The 22,689-nt window shown below is 32.6% G+C and overlaps 1 protein-coding gene across 9 annotated transcripts in view; it reads right to left on the bottom strand.

The window, feature by feature from the left end:
- Nucleotides 1–22,689, bottom strand: part of RYR3 (ryanodine receptor 3) — a 198,371-nt gene that overhangs the window by 112,335 nt on the left and 63,347 nt on the right. For all 9 annotated transcript variants that reach the window (XM_068193076.1, XM_068193075.1, XM_068193079.1 and 6 more), the window contains exons 9-19: nucleotides 22,271–22,345; nucleotides 21,261–21,417; nucleotides 15,309–15,482; nucleotides 11,405–11,526; nucleotides 10,113–10,281; nucleotides 8,919–9,057; nucleotides 7,244–7,339; nucleotides 6,388–6,506; nucleotides 3,819–3,952; nucleotides 2,920–3,161; nucleotides 1,634–1,826 (exon numbers count right to left, since the gene is read on the bottom strand). In XM_068193076.1, coding sequence (XP_068049177.1) covers nucleotides 1,634–1,826; nucleotides 2,920–3,161; nucleotides 3,819–3,952; nucleotides 6,388–6,506; nucleotides 7,244–7,339; nucleotides 8,919–9,057; nucleotides 10,113–10,281; nucleotides 11,405–11,526; nucleotides 15,309–15,482; nucleotides 21,261–21,417; nucleotides 22,271–22,345 — 1,620 coding nt within the window. The remainder of the gene's footprint in view (nucleotides 1–1,633; nucleotides 1,827–2,919; nucleotides 3,162–3,818; nucleotides 3,953–6,387; nucleotides 6,507–7,243; nucleotides 7,340–8,918; nucleotides 9,058–10,112; nucleotides 10,282–11,404; nucleotides 11,527–15,308; nucleotides 15,483–21,260; nucleotides 21,418–22,270; nucleotides 22,346–22,689) is intronic.

Genomic DNA, 22,689 nt, shown 5'->3' with positions numbered 1-22,689 from the left:
ACAAAAACTCATGTGTGCTTCATGTTTTGGTAAATACCAAAGGTTTACCAAACATTCATATTAGCAGATACTGTCAGTAAAACCATCATCTACCCACTATTTTTTGAAAATTTGTTTTGGCCAAAGAAAAACTAATTATTTAATATAGTGGCATATATAAATATTTCTCTCTTAAAATAAAATGGTTGTAAGTTGTGATTTTTTAATGGATTTAAGGGATTTGGAAACACAAATCTAATTTAAATTGGACTATTACTCTAAAAATACTATTGGGACTATTGATATATAACTTGAAAGTTTTAAAGTTACTTCTCAGTGAAGACATGCAGACAGTTTGGCATATGAGAGAAATAAAAAAAACCAAAAAACCCCACTAAACCCATAATACAGTAAGAAAGCAAACAATATTATACTGAATATTACAACTGGGAATGAGTTTCAGAAGGACAACCAAGATTCCTTGCAACCCCCTAAAATGTTATTTTTCTCCTCAAATATAGCTTTGTCATATAAATTCAAGAGTATACCAGGAAAAACAACAAAGACAAAAACTATCCAGCTGCATACTTTGGTTCTCAAGTGGGCAAACTCTAGAGGTAAACAAACACAGAAATGTTAAAAAAAAAGAGACTGTTATCTTTAGGAATTTGTCCTATATATGTTGTGATGGGGTGACAGAAGCCTATAGGAATATTAGAACAGATCAACATATTTTATTTACATTTTTTTAAAGATTAAAGACCCCAAAACACCCTCCTTCACTCATGAACTCAGGATTCCCATGTAAAAGTATTTTCTCTCGTAGTAATAGACACAGATGACCACATACATCTGCTGTGAACATCAGCTATAATATTACTATAAACTACAAAGGAAAATGCTCTCATAAAACATAAAAGCAACATCAAATAAGAATAAAAAAAAAGAAAATAATTACACCAGTTTTGACACATTTTTAGAATAAAATTAATGAACATTTTCAAAAGCTTTATATTAATGCAGCTACATACTAGGGCCATTCCTGGGGAATAAATGAAATTGATTTACTAAACCTTTCCCAGCCCTCCTTTATTCTGTTTGATTCTTCAGGAGATTTTCTGAATTCATTGAACATAGACAAACATACAAATTGTATACAGTAAGTTTGAATCTCAGTATTTTAGCTATAGAAGAGGTAAGAAATGGACAACGTCAGTAAAGAGATTCCAGAACTGCTTCTCATCAGTTCTGTTTCCCACTGTGAACACAGTATCAATTTTCATGATGATTTAGGTTTTTTACTCCCTGCTGAGAAAGCCAGTGAGAACCTTAATTAGTGCCAAATTTGGTTCTGCATTTCTAACAAGCTTTTTTCACTGATAATTGGAATGAAACAAAATTAATTTTCCCTAGGTCACCAAATACCCATAAAATAATACTGTCCAGACATTTTGACTTGATCAAATAGTTTACAGGCTCACATGTCTCTTTTAAATGAAATCATCACTGAACAAATCATTACTTCCCTGCCTTCCTTCCAGCTGCTATTTGGGCAGAACTGAAGCAACAAAACCAAATAAATCATATTAGAATTTGGACAGTATTTTGTGCGATAAGACAGCTACGGAAACAATTAAAATTAAGTCGTACTTACTTTACACCGGCTGACAAGCTTACAACAGGGAAGAAAAACCCTTCTGTACTGAAGTTCTCAAACATTCCTTGTACAGGCTGTCCATTAATGCGGAATGAAATGCTGGGTACACCTAAATCCAAGCAGCAGCTAACCACATCATCAGATGCTAATAAATGCTGATTGACAGATGCTACAGCTCTGGGTACCCGACCTAGGATAAAAGTATCTACGAATCAGAATATTTAAGCAGGTTTAATTTTTTAAAATTACCTATTCAGCAATTTCTAATGGAGTATGTTATGGATGCCTCCTAGTCTTCTCTGAAAAATGATTATTTCTGACATTGGATAATTGTTCAGTAGTGTTGAAATATTGAATTATTTGTTTCTGCACACACATTTTATATACAAAACCCAACACTAGAACAATGTTAATCTAATTGACAAAGGAAACACTCTCAGATTATGAATTATTAGTATTAATATAATAAAATTTGCTTCAGTGTATTAATATAAACATTCATTAAAACACCTTTCATTTGCATGGCCCTACTCTATTATTTTCAGAGCAATTAAAGAATACTTAGATGTATATGGCATTTAAAGGCACTGAGAAAAATGGGGAAACTAACAATTTTGTCTACATGCCTTGAAAATTGCATGTTAAAACATAAGCTACACATTAGGCAAGCTAAAAAATAACCATCATTTACTGGGCATGGAAGAGAAATCTGGATGAAAAAATAATATGATAATTCATAATTAAAGACTCCACACACAAGGACCAAAATAATGAAGTTGGCAGTAGCATAGAAATTATTATTTTTTATTGACAAAAAATTTATGAAACTATTTGCCAAAATTTTAATTCAATTTGATAAATGGATCTATCAACAGCTTTAAAGATAACTATCATTTTCTTTCAACTGTAGATTCAAAGTAAAATAATAATACAAATGTCAATTTGTAGAGAATTCATTTATTTGAGATCAATACATCCATTTATTTTGGACAGATTGAATTAAGTCAGTATTGGATTAAATTAAGTCTAGATCTGGAAAATGCCATTCTGTGGTCCAAATCATGGAAACAGAGGCAATCTGCTAAAAGTCTAATTGGTATAATTCAATATTGGCTAACATCTCAGACAAGAAGTCTGATGTGAACTTCTAAATACCTTCTTGACAACCTGGAGTTCTGAATGTAGCTCACTATAAAATAGCATGTTATATATACAAAAAAATGGAAGATAAATGTAAATAAATGTTAAATGCAAGAATCAGTGGTAGCTCACAAAGTACTCACCAGACCACAGGTGAAGGCCATCAAACCCAAAAGAGTAGAGGTCATCACCAACACCGTTGCCTCCCCATCCTTCTCCACCTCCAGGATAGGGGGCATAACCTGAAGTAGAGGCCCAACCAATGCGCAAGTGGGTGGGCTCTGCCGTCAAGAATGGATCAACCTGATCAATTATTAACTCAAAGTACCACTTCTTGTATTGTGCAGAGCCCTCAGCAACACCCAAAAATATGTTTGGTCTTATGCTAAGAAAGAAAATGCAGGCCAGTTAGTGTAAACATAAAGTGTAACATAGGAATTATATTGCTGTATAATTGTCAAATTCACTTTACAATTATGATACAAGTTTAGGTACCCATGCTTTGTTTATAATATTTTTTGAAGTGAACCCTTATGTATAAATTAATAAAGCTGCTGTAGAATTGTCTTCTAAAGCAAAGGTTCCATGCTTTGAAAAACTTACAGGCAAAAGGGAAATGACAAGATCATTTACTAAAATCAAAAAACCAGGAGTGAGGTTGCCAGGAAATCAAATCCCTCTTAAAACACACAAATGCTTCAGAGTATGTTTACATACTCTGCGCCCTGTTTTGACTCAGAAACAAGCAACTTTCATGTTTCCATTTTAGAGCAGCTTACAAATTAGCAATTTATATTTGATCCCGGGTTCCATACAAATGCCATATTGTCAGTAAAAAATGTATTTTTTCAGAAGTCAATACATAGTATATTATCACCTCATAAGGTGTGTTTCTCAATATTGAAAGCTTTGGGACATTTCTTAGGTTACAGTTTTTTATTCAATTAATTACTGAAGATAAAAATTCAATTTTTTAAATTGAAATTCAAATTTTTCTAATATAACAGTAATAATTTTTTTCTGATATAACATATCACTATACCTTGTCACATCATTAATCAAACGTGTTTGCAAAAGTAAGTCTCTTCTGGGCAGTAAATTGTCACAGATCAAATTTTGATTGGCACGGACTGCAACTCCATTACAGACGCAGAGAGAGCAAAGCACATCGAGAACCTTAAAAGAAAAATCAGAACTAGTAAGATAAAGGTAGCTAGGAACAGACACTATTATTCAATTGTCAGCTTAATTTACACTCAGAATAGGCCTAAAGGAAGGGATATAATATACATTATTGTTTTCTATATACTTTTCACATATTTGTACCATGTGTATTCTGTACTACTGATAGAGGATATCAAACATTTGTGGAACATAAAATCAGAGCACAGGGTTTGAGAATGCATCAGAAACCTTCCTTTAAGATTCTTCATTCTCATTTTGATCAGACAAAACAGTTAAAACAGCCATATGCCATCTCTTTAAGACTTTTTAATTAATTTTCAATAAAAATTTGAATATAAAATGAAGTTCCTTGATAAATTTTCTGCAGTCCAAAAAAAATATTGTGCAAAATTAGTGGATAATTCTCAATGGTAATGTGACTGCTTTTGAGTCTCTTCTGGAAACAATGTTTTCAATTTGAGAAATAATCAATTTATTTATGAAATGAAAGATGCTTTAAAAGCTCACTATAAAGCAAAACAGAATTTTAGAAAAATGTTATTCTAAAACTTCAGATTTCTTCTCCTTTTTTTTTTAACTTGAGTCTGAAAATTGAAAGAGATTGATATCATTCTTCCAGAGTACTGGAGCAGGAGTTTTGGAAGAGAGAACACAGTAACATAGTGTTGCTTAATGCTGAGGAACAAAGCTGCACACTTTCACAGAGAAGCTTCAATGTATACTTGACTTCTGACAAACAGTCTTTGAGCAATGAGCCCAAGCAGTCTAGAGTGCTACACCACCTCCACAACAAAAGATACATCTTCACACCATTGATTGTGTTATTACTATTGTACAACTCCAGAAACAACAGAATATAACTCATTTTAGCTACTCCTCTTGTCTGACTAGTGAACTGAACACAAAGCCATTAACAGCTTATGCTGCTTACACTAAGGTATTTGTTTAAACACTTTTCTATGTCCCAGCAGTTTCCTTTCTTCCACCTCTGCTATTGGGCAGAAAGCATCTAGCAGAGGCTAGAGGTAATAATTTAAAGAACAACATAACCTCTGAGCAGTACTCAGCTGTAAAGCATCTTAATAACATTAATGATTACCAGCAACTCAGATTTTATATGTAAAATGTTTAAATAATCTCTGTGAATAGGCTGACTCTCTTTCTGAGAGAAGGCTTTTAATTTAAAAAGGCCTTCAACTCAATAATTTCCAGGACTATTTTGCTCATTATTTTTCTTATTTCCTAAATCTCAACAGAATCACTAATCTAGCAGGAGAACAAGATATACTGTTTGTGGAATAACAGATAAATCTATTTCTTTCTACCCACTCTTCAGTACTTGCTGAGGTATAGCCAAAGACACTACAAATGGAAATGAACAAATCCATTACCCAGTATAATTCTTCTCCTGTGTACATTTTCTGTTTCTGCTCTAAGTTCTCACTATAAGATCTACATTGAAATGTTTCAGACACAAGGTTCTTTCTAGGTGACTGGCATAACACAGTAATCTTGTTAAGAGATAAAAATAGTAAGCTAAACTTACTGCTGAAATTTCAACTTTTTTTCTTTTGCCTACTTATATCAGTTCATACTCCTTAACCCTGCTTAAAAATTATTTTCTCCTTTACTTCATCTGTAGCTGGTTAGGGTCTCTGTATTAATGATTTACAAGAAAGGGCAATTTCAGCTCACAAAAACTTTCTCTGTTCTTCCTCGGGGTTATCAGTCTTTCAAATAAAATTTTAATTGAGGAAGGAAACTCACATCAGAAAATCACACAAAAACCTATATCTTCGTCTGTGTTGTGATGTCATCCTGGTTGCAGCCAGAAACTCTGTTCACCTTCTTCTATCATAATAAATTGCATATTGGTGTCTAAATTAATTTCATCCAGTATATCTTCTGGAAACTCAGGGTTTTTTTCTTTCTTCAGAACACCTGTGTTTTCAGATATTTGGATTATTTTTCTGATTTCTCACTTTATTTTTTTTTCTTTTCTGCTGCTATTATTATTACTCAAGTTAGGAATGACTTTGCAGGATATAGTTCTCTATATCTGCGGATGCAATGGTAGACCACTACTTTTCCAGAGCCCTGAATCACAAAGCAAGGTACTCTGACCACTTTCTTACAGCTACCAGAATACTTCATTTTCTCAAATCAAAAGTTCTGACTGGTTACCAATATTTCTTAACTGCTTACTTCTCATACAAATTTTTGGTATTTGAAAATTGCTGAAAAGCAATTATATATTAAACATCCTTTTAATCTCAACAAAGAAATTTTGCAAATGTACTTTAAGGTTATTTTATTCCTTTAAAGATATTCAAATCAAATATTTCCATGTAAACATTTCTCATCTATTTTCCCCCCCACAAATTATTGTAAAATTAACATTACATCCTTAGTTTCTCCAAACATACCTTGTAATTGCGCCCATGTTTATCCAGCAGTGAAATAATGGATTTGATGTGTTCCTCAGATATTAGATTTAAAGCTTCTGGGCTTTCAATCAATATGCAGTGCAACACTTCCAAAATACCTGTATGAAGGCCACAGAAACAATGCTGTCATTAAATCACCTGCACCACTGAACACAACCTAAAAGCTCAGTAAAGGAGTATCTTACAAGATGGCATATTTTCTCTGGCCTAAAAAGAGAACAAAACAACTTTTAAGGAGTAATGATATGAACATTCCATTAGGAATAAATGCATAATAAAAATGTTAATTTTTCTTTTATTTTGAATATAGCCACAACTTTAAAACCACTTTTGCAAGTTTAGCTCCTTCTTTTCAATGGAAGAAGTAAAGGGAGCTCTGTATAGTATATCAATATTTTGTTGAATACTTCACTGTAAAAAAACCCTATAAGCCCCATCTATACGGGGTTTACATGCATGCCACAAATACATGTCATTTCATGGTACACCACTGTTGATACTGTTTGATCCAATCCCTTAATTCATCAGGGTCACAGTCAACACTGACTGGATGTAGTACTATTATAACAAATTTATTGAAGCAAAACAATTTCATATATCTCTTTAAACATATTACTTTAGCCAATTAAAAAAAAAAAAAACCTCCCAAAAAAAGAATAAAAAGCAAAACAACAAAAAAAACCCACAAAACCCCCCCAAACAAACAAAAAACCAACCAAACCCCAAGAGTGTATTTATTTTCTAATATGTGTTGGCTTCAAGGAAAACTGCGATGTAAGTAATGTAAAACATGCATTGACTGATAGTTAATTTACATTGTAAAAGTGAGTCTCACCTGAGGAAGATTCTAATCTGTCCAATTTACTGATTAGCCAATCAAGGTTACAGGAAAATTGAGCACAGTTGTTTCTGTTGCCACGAATGAGAGCAGCTGGAAAAAAACACAAGGTAACATTTTATAACAGGAGATTTCCCTTTTAAATCAACAAAGTTTATTATATATATTTTAACACAATTTTTAGAGTAACTCGATAAAACAATGAACAGACAAGTCCATATATGTTACTGCAATGAAGAATTAGAATTTCCACTACTTTGAATATCAGCAACTGACATAATTTCTAAGGAGCACATCATTTTTGAAATTGAAGGGGGTCTCCTGCATAAACAAGAATCTCAGCAAAAAAAAGTTTTGTTTATGTTTTTTTTGTTGCTAAATAGAAATAGAAGTTATCCAGCACCCTTGCACGGTTAAAATCATGGGGCTGAAACATTTCTTTTTTCTGTTTCTTCCTAGCAAGTGTGGGAAGATCATATGCAGAAGTTTGAGGTCAAGTGCAGATTAGGCATATTGGTGTTTAGTTCTACTTTCTGATTACAATGTTGTAGAATGCACAGCTTTTAGTTTTTCAGTAGTGCAGACTTCATCAACATTCAAGCCTTTCAAGCAACACTGTTCGTTTTCTTTCTTCTAGAAGTCATAGATCATAGGGGAAAAAGAGTAACAAAAAATACATCTTTTGTATTCAGTTGTCAGTGATTTTTATTATGAAGCACAAAAAATATTACATCAGAACAACTCTGTTCAAAATGTATCTGTGGATAAAAATGAAGGTAAAATCTGAAAAAAGAGTACTAGAGAGAGTTTCTTTTCATCCTATTTTTCTGTAAACTCATAAGACTGTAGTAAAAGTGGTAACTTTTTAGATTCTAAGGCAATGAGATTTCATCAGAAGCACCTGCATGTCTGTTCTATGTAATAACCTCATGCCTCAAAGCACTTCTCCTGGTTTCTTTTTTTCTTGTCCTGACTCTCAACTTCCTTGTTTCCCTATGGATCAGGACTACCTTCCTTTGTGATGAAAATAGAATGTTTTTAATCTCCATCAGAAGACAAGATTCTGTTAAATGAGGAATAACATAAACTAGGTATCAAATAAGAAATTTAAATACACATATACATACTTGTTCTGCTCTATAATTTTGGTCATTCTACAACACAGAAGCAGTTTGCTCTTGAATAGCAGTGCTCTAGAAAATCTGGCATTGATATTGAAAATTTTTTTCTTTTTTATGTAATTATTCTTATTAACATTTAAATCTTAGCCTCAAGTGACAAAAATGGATTGAGCAGACCTGACTACTGCTTTTAGACTTTTCTTCAGTTTCGTATAAAAAGATTGTTTTCCAGTTTTTCTAATTTTTAAAATAATAATTCACATCTGTTTGCATATCTCAGGTACATTTAAATTAAAAAAAAAAAGTTTTGACATGCTTCACAGAATTTTTCCAGCCCAAGATCTGATTTTCTGATCTATCATTGCTCAATAAACTCTTTTATCTGTATTAAATAGCAGTAACTCTATGGAAGAAAGTCTGTGACTTACATAATAAACTAAATACTCAATACTAATACTTAAAGTATTCTTTGGTGGTGAAGCAGCAAGTAGGATACCAAGGACACTTATTCTGGGGTTTTTTCTACATTAGTAGGTTTTTGAAGAACTTACCTAACAATTTATAAAGGAGATTCAAAATTTCTTTCCATGATGTACCACCATGTTCTTCTCTTGCAATTCCTGCAAAATGAGCTGTGCTGTTGTAGTCGTTTAAGCGATCAATGCAATTTAGAACTAGTGCCAGCATTCCCTAAACACATACGACAGAGAGGAAAGTGAACTGTACATGAAAAAGCACTGGTCATTGCTTTTTTAAAGACTTTTTCCAGTATAAATTGGAAGGTTGCATTATCTTAAATTAAGAAAATACCAAGCAGCAAACCAATTGTGCTCAAAAGATTTGAGCACGTATTTTTCTGTATAAAAAGAATTAGTTTTAGAGAATGATTCCATATGATTCCTTACACAGCTAAATATTATGAAAAATAAACACTAAAAATCTGAAAATAAAGGTTTTTTTGATTTTTAAGGACACTCTTTTTAAATAAAATTTTCCTTGCATAAGGAAAAAATAGTTGAAATTTAGATAAAAAGGAATTTTCATTGATTAAAAAGGTGGAAATTTTACTATCTAATAAAATCTCTGTAAACCAAAGACTTTTAAATACTACAAGATATTTGCAACTTCCCTTTGATTGCATACTCAGATGATATTGAAAACCTGGAAACAATTCAAATGTGTTTAAACACATCATAAAATATGTTTAGTATTTCTACAAAAATGCAGTTATTCCATTTTCAGAGAGGAGCAATTCAACAATTATGTAATACATAACTTTCTCTAAAACTGGCATTCTTTGAGTTTCTAGAGATAAAAAGTTACAGGCAGATTCACAGGACAGAAAAGACATCAGAAATAACATCCATTATTGACCCAGGTTTTATCATACATTTGGAGTATCCAGGCTGTATAAATTCACAGAGAGAAAAAGAATTTTTTGTAAAATAAGATCCTTTTAAATATGCTCAGAAGTATTAAGATCAAATTTTATGACAGAGTGTGTGGCTTGTGACGAGTTTATATATATATATATATATGTATGTATATGTATGTATATATATATATATATATGTATGTATATGTATGTATATATATATGTATATATAGATATTTCAGCTAGGAACATTACATTACATTATAGATCATATGCCTATATCTACATGATAATATGCATACATCTAGATTTCTCTCAAAGTTTGTGAGACATTACACTTAAAACAATGCAAAAATCCCTTTGTCTATACCTCTTCCTTGAATAGATTTTGTCTGTTTTTGAGTGAGCGAAGTTTGTTTTGCTTGTCTTCGTGTTGCAGGTCTTCTTCGGGAAGCTGGAAGTAAGTGATCAGGTCCTGCAGAGTCTGAGCCATCTCCTCAACAGGCAGGGCGCTGGGTGACAGTGCTCTGTTGTTTCCACTATGGAAAACAACAAGACTGGCAGCATTAATCATTTTCCCACTGTAATTTACAATATTATGTGGCAGCCTATTCTCTTTTGGTACCTAAATCGAGTCCTGTTACGTGTATGATATGTGAATATAAGCAACGGATGATCCCAACTGAACATCATTCAAACATCTATTATTTGGGTGCCCAGCACTCATAGCTTTCTGGAGTGGAATCATACTTCCCTTTCTGTGCTGATATAAACAGAGAGAATGTGTTAAAAAAAAAAAAAAAAAAAATATATATATATATAAGAAGCAGCAATGTAATTCAGCAAAAAGAAGAAAAAGAGATTAACGTTCTTTTACTGCAGTAATTGATTTTGTTTAGATACTTTAAATCCCATTAAGGTTATAGGTGTGATGTGCAATAACAGTAGCAGTTATTGAAGTTATACACCCACAGCCTTCTGGAAAAAGAGCACAAAAGTAGTAGGTAATCCTAACCATGAATTAGATCTTCTGTATCTATTCCATATAGTAAACAAAGAAGGGTGGGATTTGAAAATATAAAGCATTTCAAGGAATCTCCGTTGTCAGTAAAATAATGTCTTTTTCTGTTCAAGTATTTTCTCAGTCTGGTGTGATAATCCAGTTTTCCACAGTCTACTATCAATAGCATCATCTAGCAGGCACTGATTACTGGCAAAGGTGGCTCTGCTTTATATCCTCAGCCCAAAAAATACAAAGGAGTGGTGGAGGTTCTTGAGATACTGAAGTAATAATGTTTTAAACACAGGCTCATATGGTGGGCAAATAATTAATTAAAAACTCCTTATAGATTCAATTAGACAAAGTTCTAGGTATCATTGAATACTCACTAACAGAGTTAGACTAAGATCAGTTAGCATGTTTTCCTCAACCTGGATTATGATCCAGCTTGCTTCTGGCTTCAAGGTATTAGATTTCGTGTAAATAATCTCACATAAACTGTTCTATCTATTTAATGGCATTACTAATCAAAATTTCAAATTTTAATCAGTAAAAATATATTTCTAATGGCTTTTAAAGTCAAATACTTGAAAGTAGGACATAAGGATTCTCTTAGAGAAATTCTTATAATTTCAGAATATTAAAAACAGGGTAACAACTACCTTATAAAGTGGCTGAATAAGCTTGAAGTATTGCGAATGATTCGAGCAGCCTGGGATTCCTCACGCTGGCATCTTTGTAATGTGAGACCATCATCCATATGACCTTCTTGGTGTAATATAACCTATTGGGAGTCAGTAATTATCACAATAATTACTTAAAAACACTTTTTGCTTTTAAATATTTTTTATTTGTTTCAATACTGCATTGAAAAAAAGTAATTTGCATATATACAGATTTGTTAATCACTTTATCTAGACACCCATTAAAGAACTACAAGTTTTTCAGTCTCACATAAGTTATTCAGAGAAGAGAACATAATGTATTTTTATTCTTCCACAATTCATTTTAAAAGATACCCTTAAAAAACATTTTCAAGTTGTAACAAAAAAATTCATTTTTTTCTATATTCTAGCTCTCAGGGAAAGAGGAACTTCACTTTCTTAAACATTATTTATGAAAGTGTGACAAATATTACAATGCTGGTAAAGGAGCAATAGTGTTTATGAGCAACTTCTGAGTCATTTAACTATTTCTACACAATGTGTTGTATTCTTATCCGAACCAGAAATGAACATCATATGAACTTCAAGCAATAACAGAGATCCTTTTGTGGGGATTTTAAACTTTCACTTTGAAAAAACACACAAAGTCACAGAAAGCTAGAATCACTTTTAGGTTTCACAAAAATAAGTCTTGGTCATTTTGAGTCATTAAAATCCTACATCAATTTTATTTGAAGCAAATGTGAGTTATCCTGCTTCTTTGCTCAAGAGGCAATCTACTGAATTCTCCACCAAAAAATGTATCTTTTTAGCTTTGAGTTAATAAAAATTTGTAACCCACCTTCCCAGTTAGCAGAATAATTCTGAGGGCATGAATAGCTAACAAAGAAACAAGTAACATTATACAGGTGGTTGCTGACACAAATGGGAAAATTATTTACCAACAGCTTTTGTACATAGTAGCATATAGGTATATCAAAGCACTGGAAAGTGGTTTTTTTTTCTATGCTTGGCAGAATCTACACTACATATGTGCTCTGTTCCTTCAAACATGCTGAGTTTATCTAGACAGCAGAATCCATGGAAATATGGATGGAGAATATTAGGAAGATATTTTTGAATTATTGCATTAATAATATTTTCTTAAAGGAGAATAGTTTAAAATTGGGCCATCTTTCCTCTTTTTTCAGATACATCTTTATATAGGATCACACTGTGGGTGACTTGGCTAGCTTAAATATCGCTGTTTCCATGGAGAAGGTCTTGAGGTCTCGAAATTTAAAAGTAAGTTCTACTCTTCCCATCACAAAACTAGTAAGAAAAACATTTGACAATTGAAGAATGTTTCCTCAGGCCATTGTATGCAGCTCCAGGTTTTGGAGCTACAGGAGTGAAAACATTTAACAGGGTATTAAAGCTGTCATGCTTTGCAAAATAATTGCATTTTCATTACTGTAGAGTAGATATGCACTCTTCTTCCTAAGTATGCAGTGTGGGTGAGGGAAAAGTCTTTTGGAAGAACCTAATCTTTCCTATTTCTCTGACCAAAGGAAAAAAACCCAAAAAACCCAAAAACTAACCAGAGAACCAACAAACAACCCAAACCTCAACTAAATTATCCAGAAACATCACAATGGCAGGAAAGTGCTATTTAGGATTCCAGGAAGTACATCACAGGGAGAAGCATCCAGCACTGGCTACATCAATTCCTCAGACAAAACACTTCTCTGCATATAAAAAGGGGCATTTGGCACTGCCTTGCTTGTAGAAGTACCTCAAGGCACTGACCACCACTGTGAGCAATGGCCTCCAGAGTGTGGATCCAAATCACGTAGCATGTGTTTTTCTGTTGCCTGAGCTCTAGCATTTTGGAGCTCTGCAGGAGTTCACTGCTTGCACAAAGCAAACTGAAAAGACAGACATCCCTCTCTCACTGGATGGTGGAGGGATGTTGACTGCAATACTGATGGAACACAATTACCTGGCAAAATCTGGAATCCTTGGTTACCACAATCTCAGAGAGAGAGACAAAAAATAAAAATTCTGGCAGAAATAATGCAAAAAAAGCCTCAAAAATTATACCAGAATTTCTTACATATTTTTTAGCATAATAATTAGATACATGAACTAACCAATAACAGAAGACAAACAACAGAAATTTTTGCTTTACAGGAATTTTTAGTATTTTATAACAGAACTAATCTCATAGTTGTTTTCTCCTGTGGCTTTACAGAAGCTGACGGTGATAATAGCTAGGTTATGTCAGAAAAGCATCCTTTGCCTCTTGCAAAAACAAGGGACGTCTCAATCTTCCTAATGAGTCGTGTTATAAAAAGTGCAGGCCAGCTGCAGAAGGAATACAGTGAGTAAAAGTGAAAACCACCTTACACGATGGCAGAGGATGAATATCAAGCAATTACTTCAATTTATATACATTTATATGAAACTTTATATAAATTTCATTTTATATGAAATTTAAACTGATGTATATCTCAAATTGCTTACAAGATTATAGCCTAGTATCATATATTGCAGGGTATGAAAAACAGTTTCTTGCCTCCACAGGAATATCAACTGCATGAAGCTATAAGGTTTAGATTTTCTTCTGTTTGAAGGCACTTAACAAGACAGAATTCCCCAGGTGAGAGGACAACAAAAGATTTGAAGTCTTTGAACATGAAGGAAACAATTTCAAAGGAGAATAAAAGTGACAGGCAATTATGAAGGTTCTTTTAGTCCCTTGCTGTTGAACAGAAAACTGGAGAAATAAAATACTGAATGCCACAGGAAGCTATTGTAAAGATCTTCACTGAATACAGAAGAAGAATCTACACATTGCCTTTTCAAGAAGTAAAATTGGACTCTCAGAGGAAACAGAATGACATAGCCAGTTGTGGCGTGGGAAAGGGAGAGGCCATCATTGTGTGTTTTAATTTTTTATCAATAAAATATTGAATGACTGGCATTTAAAGAATTTCTCTGATCAGCTAGATTGCTGAGAAAGTGAAGGGGTTGGGCATTCACTGCCCATTGATGATGACCATGCATGCTGCTTATGAATAAATGGGATTGTGCCTGGGAAGTGTGAGGAGCACTGCATCATTCTGTACTGCAGTGCTTGTGTATGGATATTCTCTTATAATTGTACCTGTGTGCAAGTAACTAAAGAAGAATTCCAACTTCTTTTCAGTAATGAACTTTTTTGGTTTTTATTTTTCATGTTCTAATGATGGGCTCAAGTTGTAAAAATCCACAAACAGAGAATAAAGGAATCCTTTAGTAATGACGAAGTTAGGTGAAGCTAGTACTAAACCCCTTAACACTGGATGATATATGAACATAAAATTTGAAGGTATAACAGGTCATATGCCACTAATTAAGAATGTAATTGTACCCTAAAATCAAAAGACTCAGGGAAAGACCTTCTTGATGTCATATCACAATTACCTCTAACATTTTGGGAGGAAATTATTCTCTAATATCCCTTAAGAAACTTGATTATTTTCTAAGCCATTTCTTAAGTGAAAAATTTAATTGCCATTTCAAATAATATAATTAATTTAAAAATTCTGAAACACCAGTGAATGTTAGATGACTTATTAGTTTACACCAGTTACAACAGCTAAATTTAGATTTAAAATAATTATCCAAAACAGAAATTTCTGTCTTTTACTGGTGTAACAAATAAAAAAAATTGAGTACAAACTAATAATTTCTTCTGAGAAAAAAAGTGGTTAAATACATTTCTTAATGACATTTTTTCTTCAATTACATGGTTACTTTAATATCCATCACTGTTTTCATTTTCAGAGTGAAATATTCATATCTTCAATATAAGACCACAAAGCAATTAAACTCTCAAACTGATTTCACAAATAATTAAAAAACCCCCAAACAGTACCTTTCTTTTCAGGGGACCTAAACGTGCTGATTTAGCATCCTGTGCTTTGTAAGTCAACCATAAGGCAGTGGCCACATGTTGGACAAAACAGATTGAATCTCCATACTTTATTTCTGGGACTCCCATTCCATCAATGTCACGTTTGAGACTAGATTCCTGCTTTTCTTTCAGCTCCTAAGGAGATAAAATAAAGCTGGTATTTAATCTCTGTATTGGAATAGGATAAAGCATCAAATTCTATACTGATACATATTACAACACTGAACAATATTTATGCTACTTTTGCAGTTAAGATGCAGCTAAATTTCAATTCACATCACTTCAGCTTCTAACCAATTAATCTTTCAGACAGTGATTAAGATTAATTTCAAATCTGAAGCAAGAAAAATCAAGTCAAATTCATTACAGTGAATTCATACAAAAGAATCTTGAAATTATTATCTTAAACTATTCAATGATGGAGTTACTGACATAAGTAAAGTTTCAGTTTAACAGTCTGTAGAACTCTATGTAGCCAAAATTGTTGAATTTTAGCTTAGACATGAAAAATAAAAATAAACCTGTTTTGCAATGGAGTTAAAATATTTTTATACTGAATAATTTTTTGTTTATAATTTGTATATACAGGTACATACTTTGCTTAGAATAATGCTTCTGATTTGAAAAACCATCAAAAACAAAACATTCATTGTTTAAAAGGACAATTTGGCTTGTATATTTACTTTAATTTTGCATGTCTCAATTTTTTTACATTTATTGGTATAAATAAATAAATAAATTATATGTTTAGTTTTCCACTTTGTAAGAAGATTTGGATTCTTTCAAACCTCTTTTAAAGACATTGCTCAATGCTTGGCTGGAACACCCATTTTTTAAGCCAAATTTATTTATTAATCCCATTATTCTTCATTTACAACAGGGGGATTTTAAGACTTCAGCACTTTAAAATAAAGTAGCTGTCCTTTAAAAAATGAATTCAGGAATAAGAACAGTAATAGCAAGTTATGGATACATGTGATTGTGCTGGTTTTATATGTGTAACAATGTTTTTTTATTTCATTTCAGTTTATATAATGTTCAACATCTGGAGAGTAAATGGGAGTTGTATTATATCTTATGCTAATCTGCTTTTGTTTATGTGTAATTTAACTGTCACATATCAACAATAATTTCAGTTGAAACAAGTAACATTATAATGCCAAGATGAAGGTGAATGAAATTACTTGGAGCTACCATTTCAATGTCAAGACTGTGGGGAAAACATGTCATTTCACATTTGTGTGGACTGCACTGTCACTTCAGAAAAAGATGAACTATTTCAATACACATTTGCAGTGAGAGCATTAAGTGAAAAATACAATAAAATAGAACAAATTCACTGTCAGCAATTTATTATTTGTCTTTACATCGTAACCTGAAGATCAAAACTTTTTTCTTCAAATACTGTGTCTGCATCAATAATCAAGCATCAATGAACATTTCAGATAACAAAATCACAGTGTGGTAAGAAGCAATCCTAATTAAGTTACTTTTTTGAAAAAATTGAGAGATACTGATCCCTTTTGACAACACTAAACATAGTGAACAAAACCCAATTTTTTCATTTCAGAAGTAAATTTTTAGAATTATTTCAGGGGCCTGGAGGCTGTTTTCACTTTGAAAAATACAGCACAAATTCTTCTTCATCATGTTTTGCTCTTTGCACTCTGTCCAGCTTCTCTAGGATTTCAGCCAAGTAATTTGATCGTAGTGTGCAAAGACATGGTGTATTTTACAACAGCTGAAAAGTCTAGTCAGATGAAGATTACTGGGGGAGAATGGGGAAAAAACCTTCTCTTATCTAGATATTTGTACATATCTTAACAGTAAAATATCCAAACCCTTTGGCTTTTAAAATCCTCTCTTCCCAGCCTCATCTCAGTTTAACTCCCTCAGGCTGTGAATTAAATCAAAGAAAATAAAAAATCACATCATGGGCCTGGAAGTTTGCAAAGGAAAAGAATACCAACAACAACAATAAAAAATACCCCAAACCAAACAAACAAAAAAAGATGGAATGAACAAAGGAATTTGAGGGTAAAGCTGTCAAAGATGATATTTTCAAAAGATGTTTAATATACTAGAGGAAAGGCAAGAATTAGAAAGTGAGAAAAATCACAGATTCCTACGTGATAAAAGGAATATGAGGAATGGCAATGTGAACAGAACAAATAAACTCAACTTTCTTTACAAAGATTTTACAATAATAAAAACACAGTAGGAGAAACATTTTTGCCAGCTTAAAGGCTTGTTTAGACAGACCTAAGAATTGTAAAACAACCTGTCTGCTGAACTCTTACTAAATCTAACTTTCATGAGCTAATTAAAATTTTATCTTTTGATACTGCACACTGTCATTGTGTTAAAAGTACTGCCATAGATACTCCAATTCAACAAAAGAAAAAGATAAAAGGTCTATATACTGTATACTTTGCTTTATATATTTGTACATTCCAGTAGACAAGAAAAAGTTACTTTCATTTCACCTTCTACTTTCTCTTCCCATAAAAAATACGTAGAAAAAAAGAGTGTAATACTGCATTTGAAATGCAGTGCTTCCTGGGAAAATATAAAATATTAATTTTAAAATAAGTATTTGAACTTTTAGAGACAAATGTAGGTAAAAGCCTTTGCAATACCTATGACCTTATTACAAAACCAAATTAAACTTTATGATTACTACCATACTATTACGACATCCTAATGCCACGTTGAGTCCCTAAGACAGCTACATGTTGGCAGTAATATTAAAATGATATCAAATCCTTCTGCATGAGTCATCTGTGACTTTTTAATGTGTCAGAATGTTACTTACCAAGATTATACCAATAACTTCTTCATTGTCAATTGTACATAACACCACAAAAATAAATTATGAAATCTAAAGTATTAATTCTGGGCTACACAAATTAAAAGAAACAATTATTTTTAAATATGCTTTTGTTTCCACTGTGTTTAGTCTCAAGGAAATTTGTAAGTAGACCCAGGATTCTCCTCAGCAGTGTATACTGAGCCAAGTACTGTGCTGGAATGAGAACATCCCATTTCAAAACAGGATTCCATCTGGTGTAGAGAAACTGCTGTCTCTGTTGCCACAAGGCATTACAGATCTGTTGCCTTAAAATATAAAGGTTGACATTTTAAAACTTGGTCAAAAGTAAGCTCTATATTAAAAACAATAAAAGATATAATTTGGAGGGGGAGGTGGTCCATCAGTTTCTGATGCTTGTAAGATTAGTTTGCAGCAATTAGGAAGCAAAACAGGCATGTATTACATATGTTATTTTCATTGAAATTAACACCATAATGTTCTTTAGCATATACCTTAACTTTTTTAAAAATTCCCTTCTGTTCTTATTTAGTAGAAACATGTTAAGGAAAATTCTAATTTGAATTTTATAATTTAAAATTAGTGTTTAAAATTCCAGTGTTATCCATCAAAAGGAAAAAAAACAGTGAAAGAAAATACACTATGAATGCAATCATAGGTTTTGACAAGCAAGGAACACACAGGATTGCTGAAGTGGAATACAACAGTATTGAGGATGAAGGTGTTTTTTCAACAAGAGGGTGTCTATAACAACTGCTGGAAAATAAGACTCTATTTAAGTCATGTGTTACAGACTCCTGGCTAGCCTTGAGGACCTGTATAGCCACATAACTCTGCTTTCTGGCAAAAATAATATCTTTTTTCTATAAAACCCTTTCAAACTAGAAATAATAGCACAATGAAGAAATGTTTAATTTCCTTTTGGATACTCAGCAGCAATGCTTATTGTAAGCAACATGGTCTGAACTGGTGTTGACCCTACCTGGAGCAAAAGGCTGGACTAGATGGCTGCCCAGGGTCCTTCTCAATCAGAATTATTCTATTAGTCTAAGGGACAGGAGTGCTGTAAACAGACAGGTATCCAGCACCCTATTTTTAAGAATCTGTATGCAGCTGGAATGAAGACATTAGATAGATACCTTGAAATTTCCCTGAATTCATGCCATGTTCATGCCATACCTTACATTTACATGTTAAGGTACATGTAAATGAAAAGGTTTCTTCATTAAGAAAGTGAATCAATAAAATGTTTACATGTACATATATGCAGAAATTAAGATAAAACCACCTGCATATATATCTAGTCTACCTATTACTTCTATGGTCCTTTTTCCCCTCAATCTGTGCTCAAGCAGCACTTCGCTTTAAGAGCCCTTTTCCCCTAACAGTCCAAGTGAATCTTTGGGGTTTAGTCCCTTCCCAAATATCACCTTTCTCTCTTTAGGAAAAGTTACCTTTAATTCTTCCCCTCACCTATGGAAACAGTAATGCCTCCACCCATGGGACAGTGCAGCTCTTATGTGCCCAGACAATAAATAACAATTCTTATTCTTGGCACTAAATTCATGCCCCATCATGAGGTAAAAAAATTCTTTTCTGTATAGGACAGCACAAATGGGACAGGATGATGAGACACTGAGCTTGGATTTAAAATAAAAATGTACATTAACAACCATATTATGTATTAACACAGTAGGCATGAATGACTCCTGCATAATAAATTCGTACTATACTTCAGCTTAGTCATTTTGGGCACAGCAAAATAACCACTAAAATAACCAATAAATTTACATACTCAAAATTTATACATTTATATGCATAGATTAAAATATTGGAAAACAGCAGAACAGCTGGTGTCCAGTTAGTCAGTGAGTACATCAGAGGAATTTTAACTGAATGTTTAACCAGTATCTGTGGCACTCCTGTGATTCTCAACAATCTTACCAATGATTTTCCAATAATGGCAAAAAATTACATCTGTAATAAATGCTCCAGCACAACATCATATGTACAATGTATAGTGCATAGCCTTTACACTGAATAAAAAATGAAAAACTGTGTTGTAAGTAAATCTAAACAGTCTAGGAAAATTTCCTGATAGTTTTTCAATTATTTTGATTGGCTAAAATAGAAATTAATGAAATATCATATTCAGTCACACTAATAAGCATCATTATTTTAAACATGCTAAAAAGAAGTATTTGATTTTTTATACTAACAAAAGTCTAGCATTTGTCAAGACTGTTACTGCTAGATTTTATCAAGCCTATAACTAATTTAAAAAATTCTTTTTCACTTTAGGATTTATTTTTCTATATGATCATATTGCATTCAGAATTATGTGCAAAATTTAGTGCTTTTTTAGTTAATAAAAAATCCATTGTAACAGCTATGGCAACTATTTATAAGTAAAATCATGAAAGAACATAAAAAGAACATTTAATCATCTTCGATTATAAAACCTTTCACATCCTAGGAAAAAAAAAAGTTATTAATTTTGCCTACCTCCATAATCATTCTTCATTGTCTCTCCCTTGTAATGTTTTTTCCCAGCTGGAAACGATGAAAAAGCTAATAACATGCAATTAGCAGCTCACTAAAGAGCATAATTTGAAAACATATGGTTTAGAAATCACTGCTATATTTGCCTTACATTTAGGAAAAATTTTATTGAGTTCAGTTCTTATCAGCACACTGCATAAAGAATAGCAAGTGAACTGAATTAAATTGAATTCAATTATGACAGATAGAGCTGGAACGTGTAACACTCTAATGAGATTGTGTCCAGCTAAAATAAGTCTATAATTATTAAAGTATTCATATTAAGCCACCATATCTTGCACTGTATTTGGTTTTAATCTACTTTTTAAAAACTGGTTAGAGTTTAGTTTATTCTAGAGTTTACCAATCACCCTTATTTTTCCTCTATGAAACCTTTGTTATTCTTGACACAGGTTGTTTACATTTGACTTTAAATGCACAGTCCCTAACATTAGCTTCAATTTAGAAATTACAAGTAATTTACACATATTTAGTATATGAGTGCTCCACATTCAGAGCAAATTTGCATTGCTTTTATTTACCTTTGTTGCTCTAAAACAAAAGGCTGTAGATGCTGTGTCTGACTTTTCTCTGTCTAATATTACTACTCCTTCATCCTCATTCAGAGCCAAGTACTTTCCTGTTGTAATATGTCGAAGACGAAAAGGCTGCCCCCATCTGATGTTACTTCCACTCCAGCTAAACATAAGAGACATCAAAAAATAGTTTAAGTAAGACTAGAATTTTTTCCTTAGGTTTTAAAGGATATTCAGAAAATAGAATATGCTATATATATATTCCATTTTTTGTTCTGATAACAATACTTGTTTTAAATTGGGTGCAAAACTGTTAATTCAGTTGCAAAGGGAGCCCTGAAAAGGAATATGGCTTCCATCTTCTTGTTTCTACACCCTCTTTCCATCTTATCAGGGTGTTACATATAGTGTCCATTAAAAAAACCCTACATGTGTAAATTAACTACTGTATTTTAGCTGACTGATTAAACAAATAAATTAAACCTAAGTGGGGACTCGACATTCCACAGAATTATCCTACATCTGTGTTAGTTAAGAGAGTATTTCACTTACAATCACAAAGACACCAAGGGTAAAACAAACATTCAGTTCAGATGGCCATCAAAGGCCATAAATACTCTTATGAGATATATTGAAATTTCACTTGCAGGGAAATAACAGACAGATAATCACATAGGAAGGAGATATTGCTTAAAAACCCAAAAAAACAAGAAATACACAAGGGGTAGGTATTGCTCTTATTTCCATTCACGCTTATAAAATTCCAAGTAAAACTAGAAATGCATTTTACTTTTGGAAAGAAGCACATATCTCATAGGCAGTGCTGCTTTTGATATGGGAGACAGAAAAAAATCTGTTCTATCACAGTACATTGCTTTTTATTATTGACAAAGAGCCTACTAACATACATAATAAAGTGTGGCAAATATATATTCTGCATTAAGGGTCTGTAACAATCAAATGTCTATTAATATAACAAAAGTTGTTAACCAAAAAAGTTTTTAAAATATCAGTACCTTATTCGAAGGGGTTCTACTCTCCACAATGACCTTGCTCGAATGCCAGCTCCTCCAGTTTCATAAAAAACTTTCCTACAGAAAAGATTCAGAAGACCATCTTCTTGTCTTTATTTGTGCTTTTACAGTATTTATAACTTACATCTCTGGAAACTGCACATGGCTCACTACTTTTCTCCCAGTAAACAAATGTCATTGAATGGACAGAAGATTCATACTTGTCAGTGAAACTATGATAAACAAACCAAATGTCCCAGGTAAATTAGATTATTTCCTTTAAGGTAGTCGCTCTCAGGAGCTGATAAGATGCCTAGCCTTGAAAGTGGCTGGGAAACTTTTCCTGTCATTTAATCAACCACAAAAATATGTAATTCCTACAGTTCCCAAGATATAAATCTACATTACCAATGGTTTTAAAT

This window comes from Anomalospiza imberbis, chromosome 6, assembly GCF_031753505.1.
Source record: "Anomalospiza imberbis isolate Cuckoo-Finch-1a 21T00152 chromosome 6, ASM3175350v1, whole genome shotgun sequence".
Classification (NCBI taxonomy): Eukaryota; Metazoa; Chordata; class Aves; order Passeriformes; family Viduidae; genus Anomalospiza; species Anomalospiza imberbis.
The sequence above is the reverse complement of the archived record's forward strand: the minus strand, read 5'-3'. Positions and strand labels throughout refer to the sequence as shown.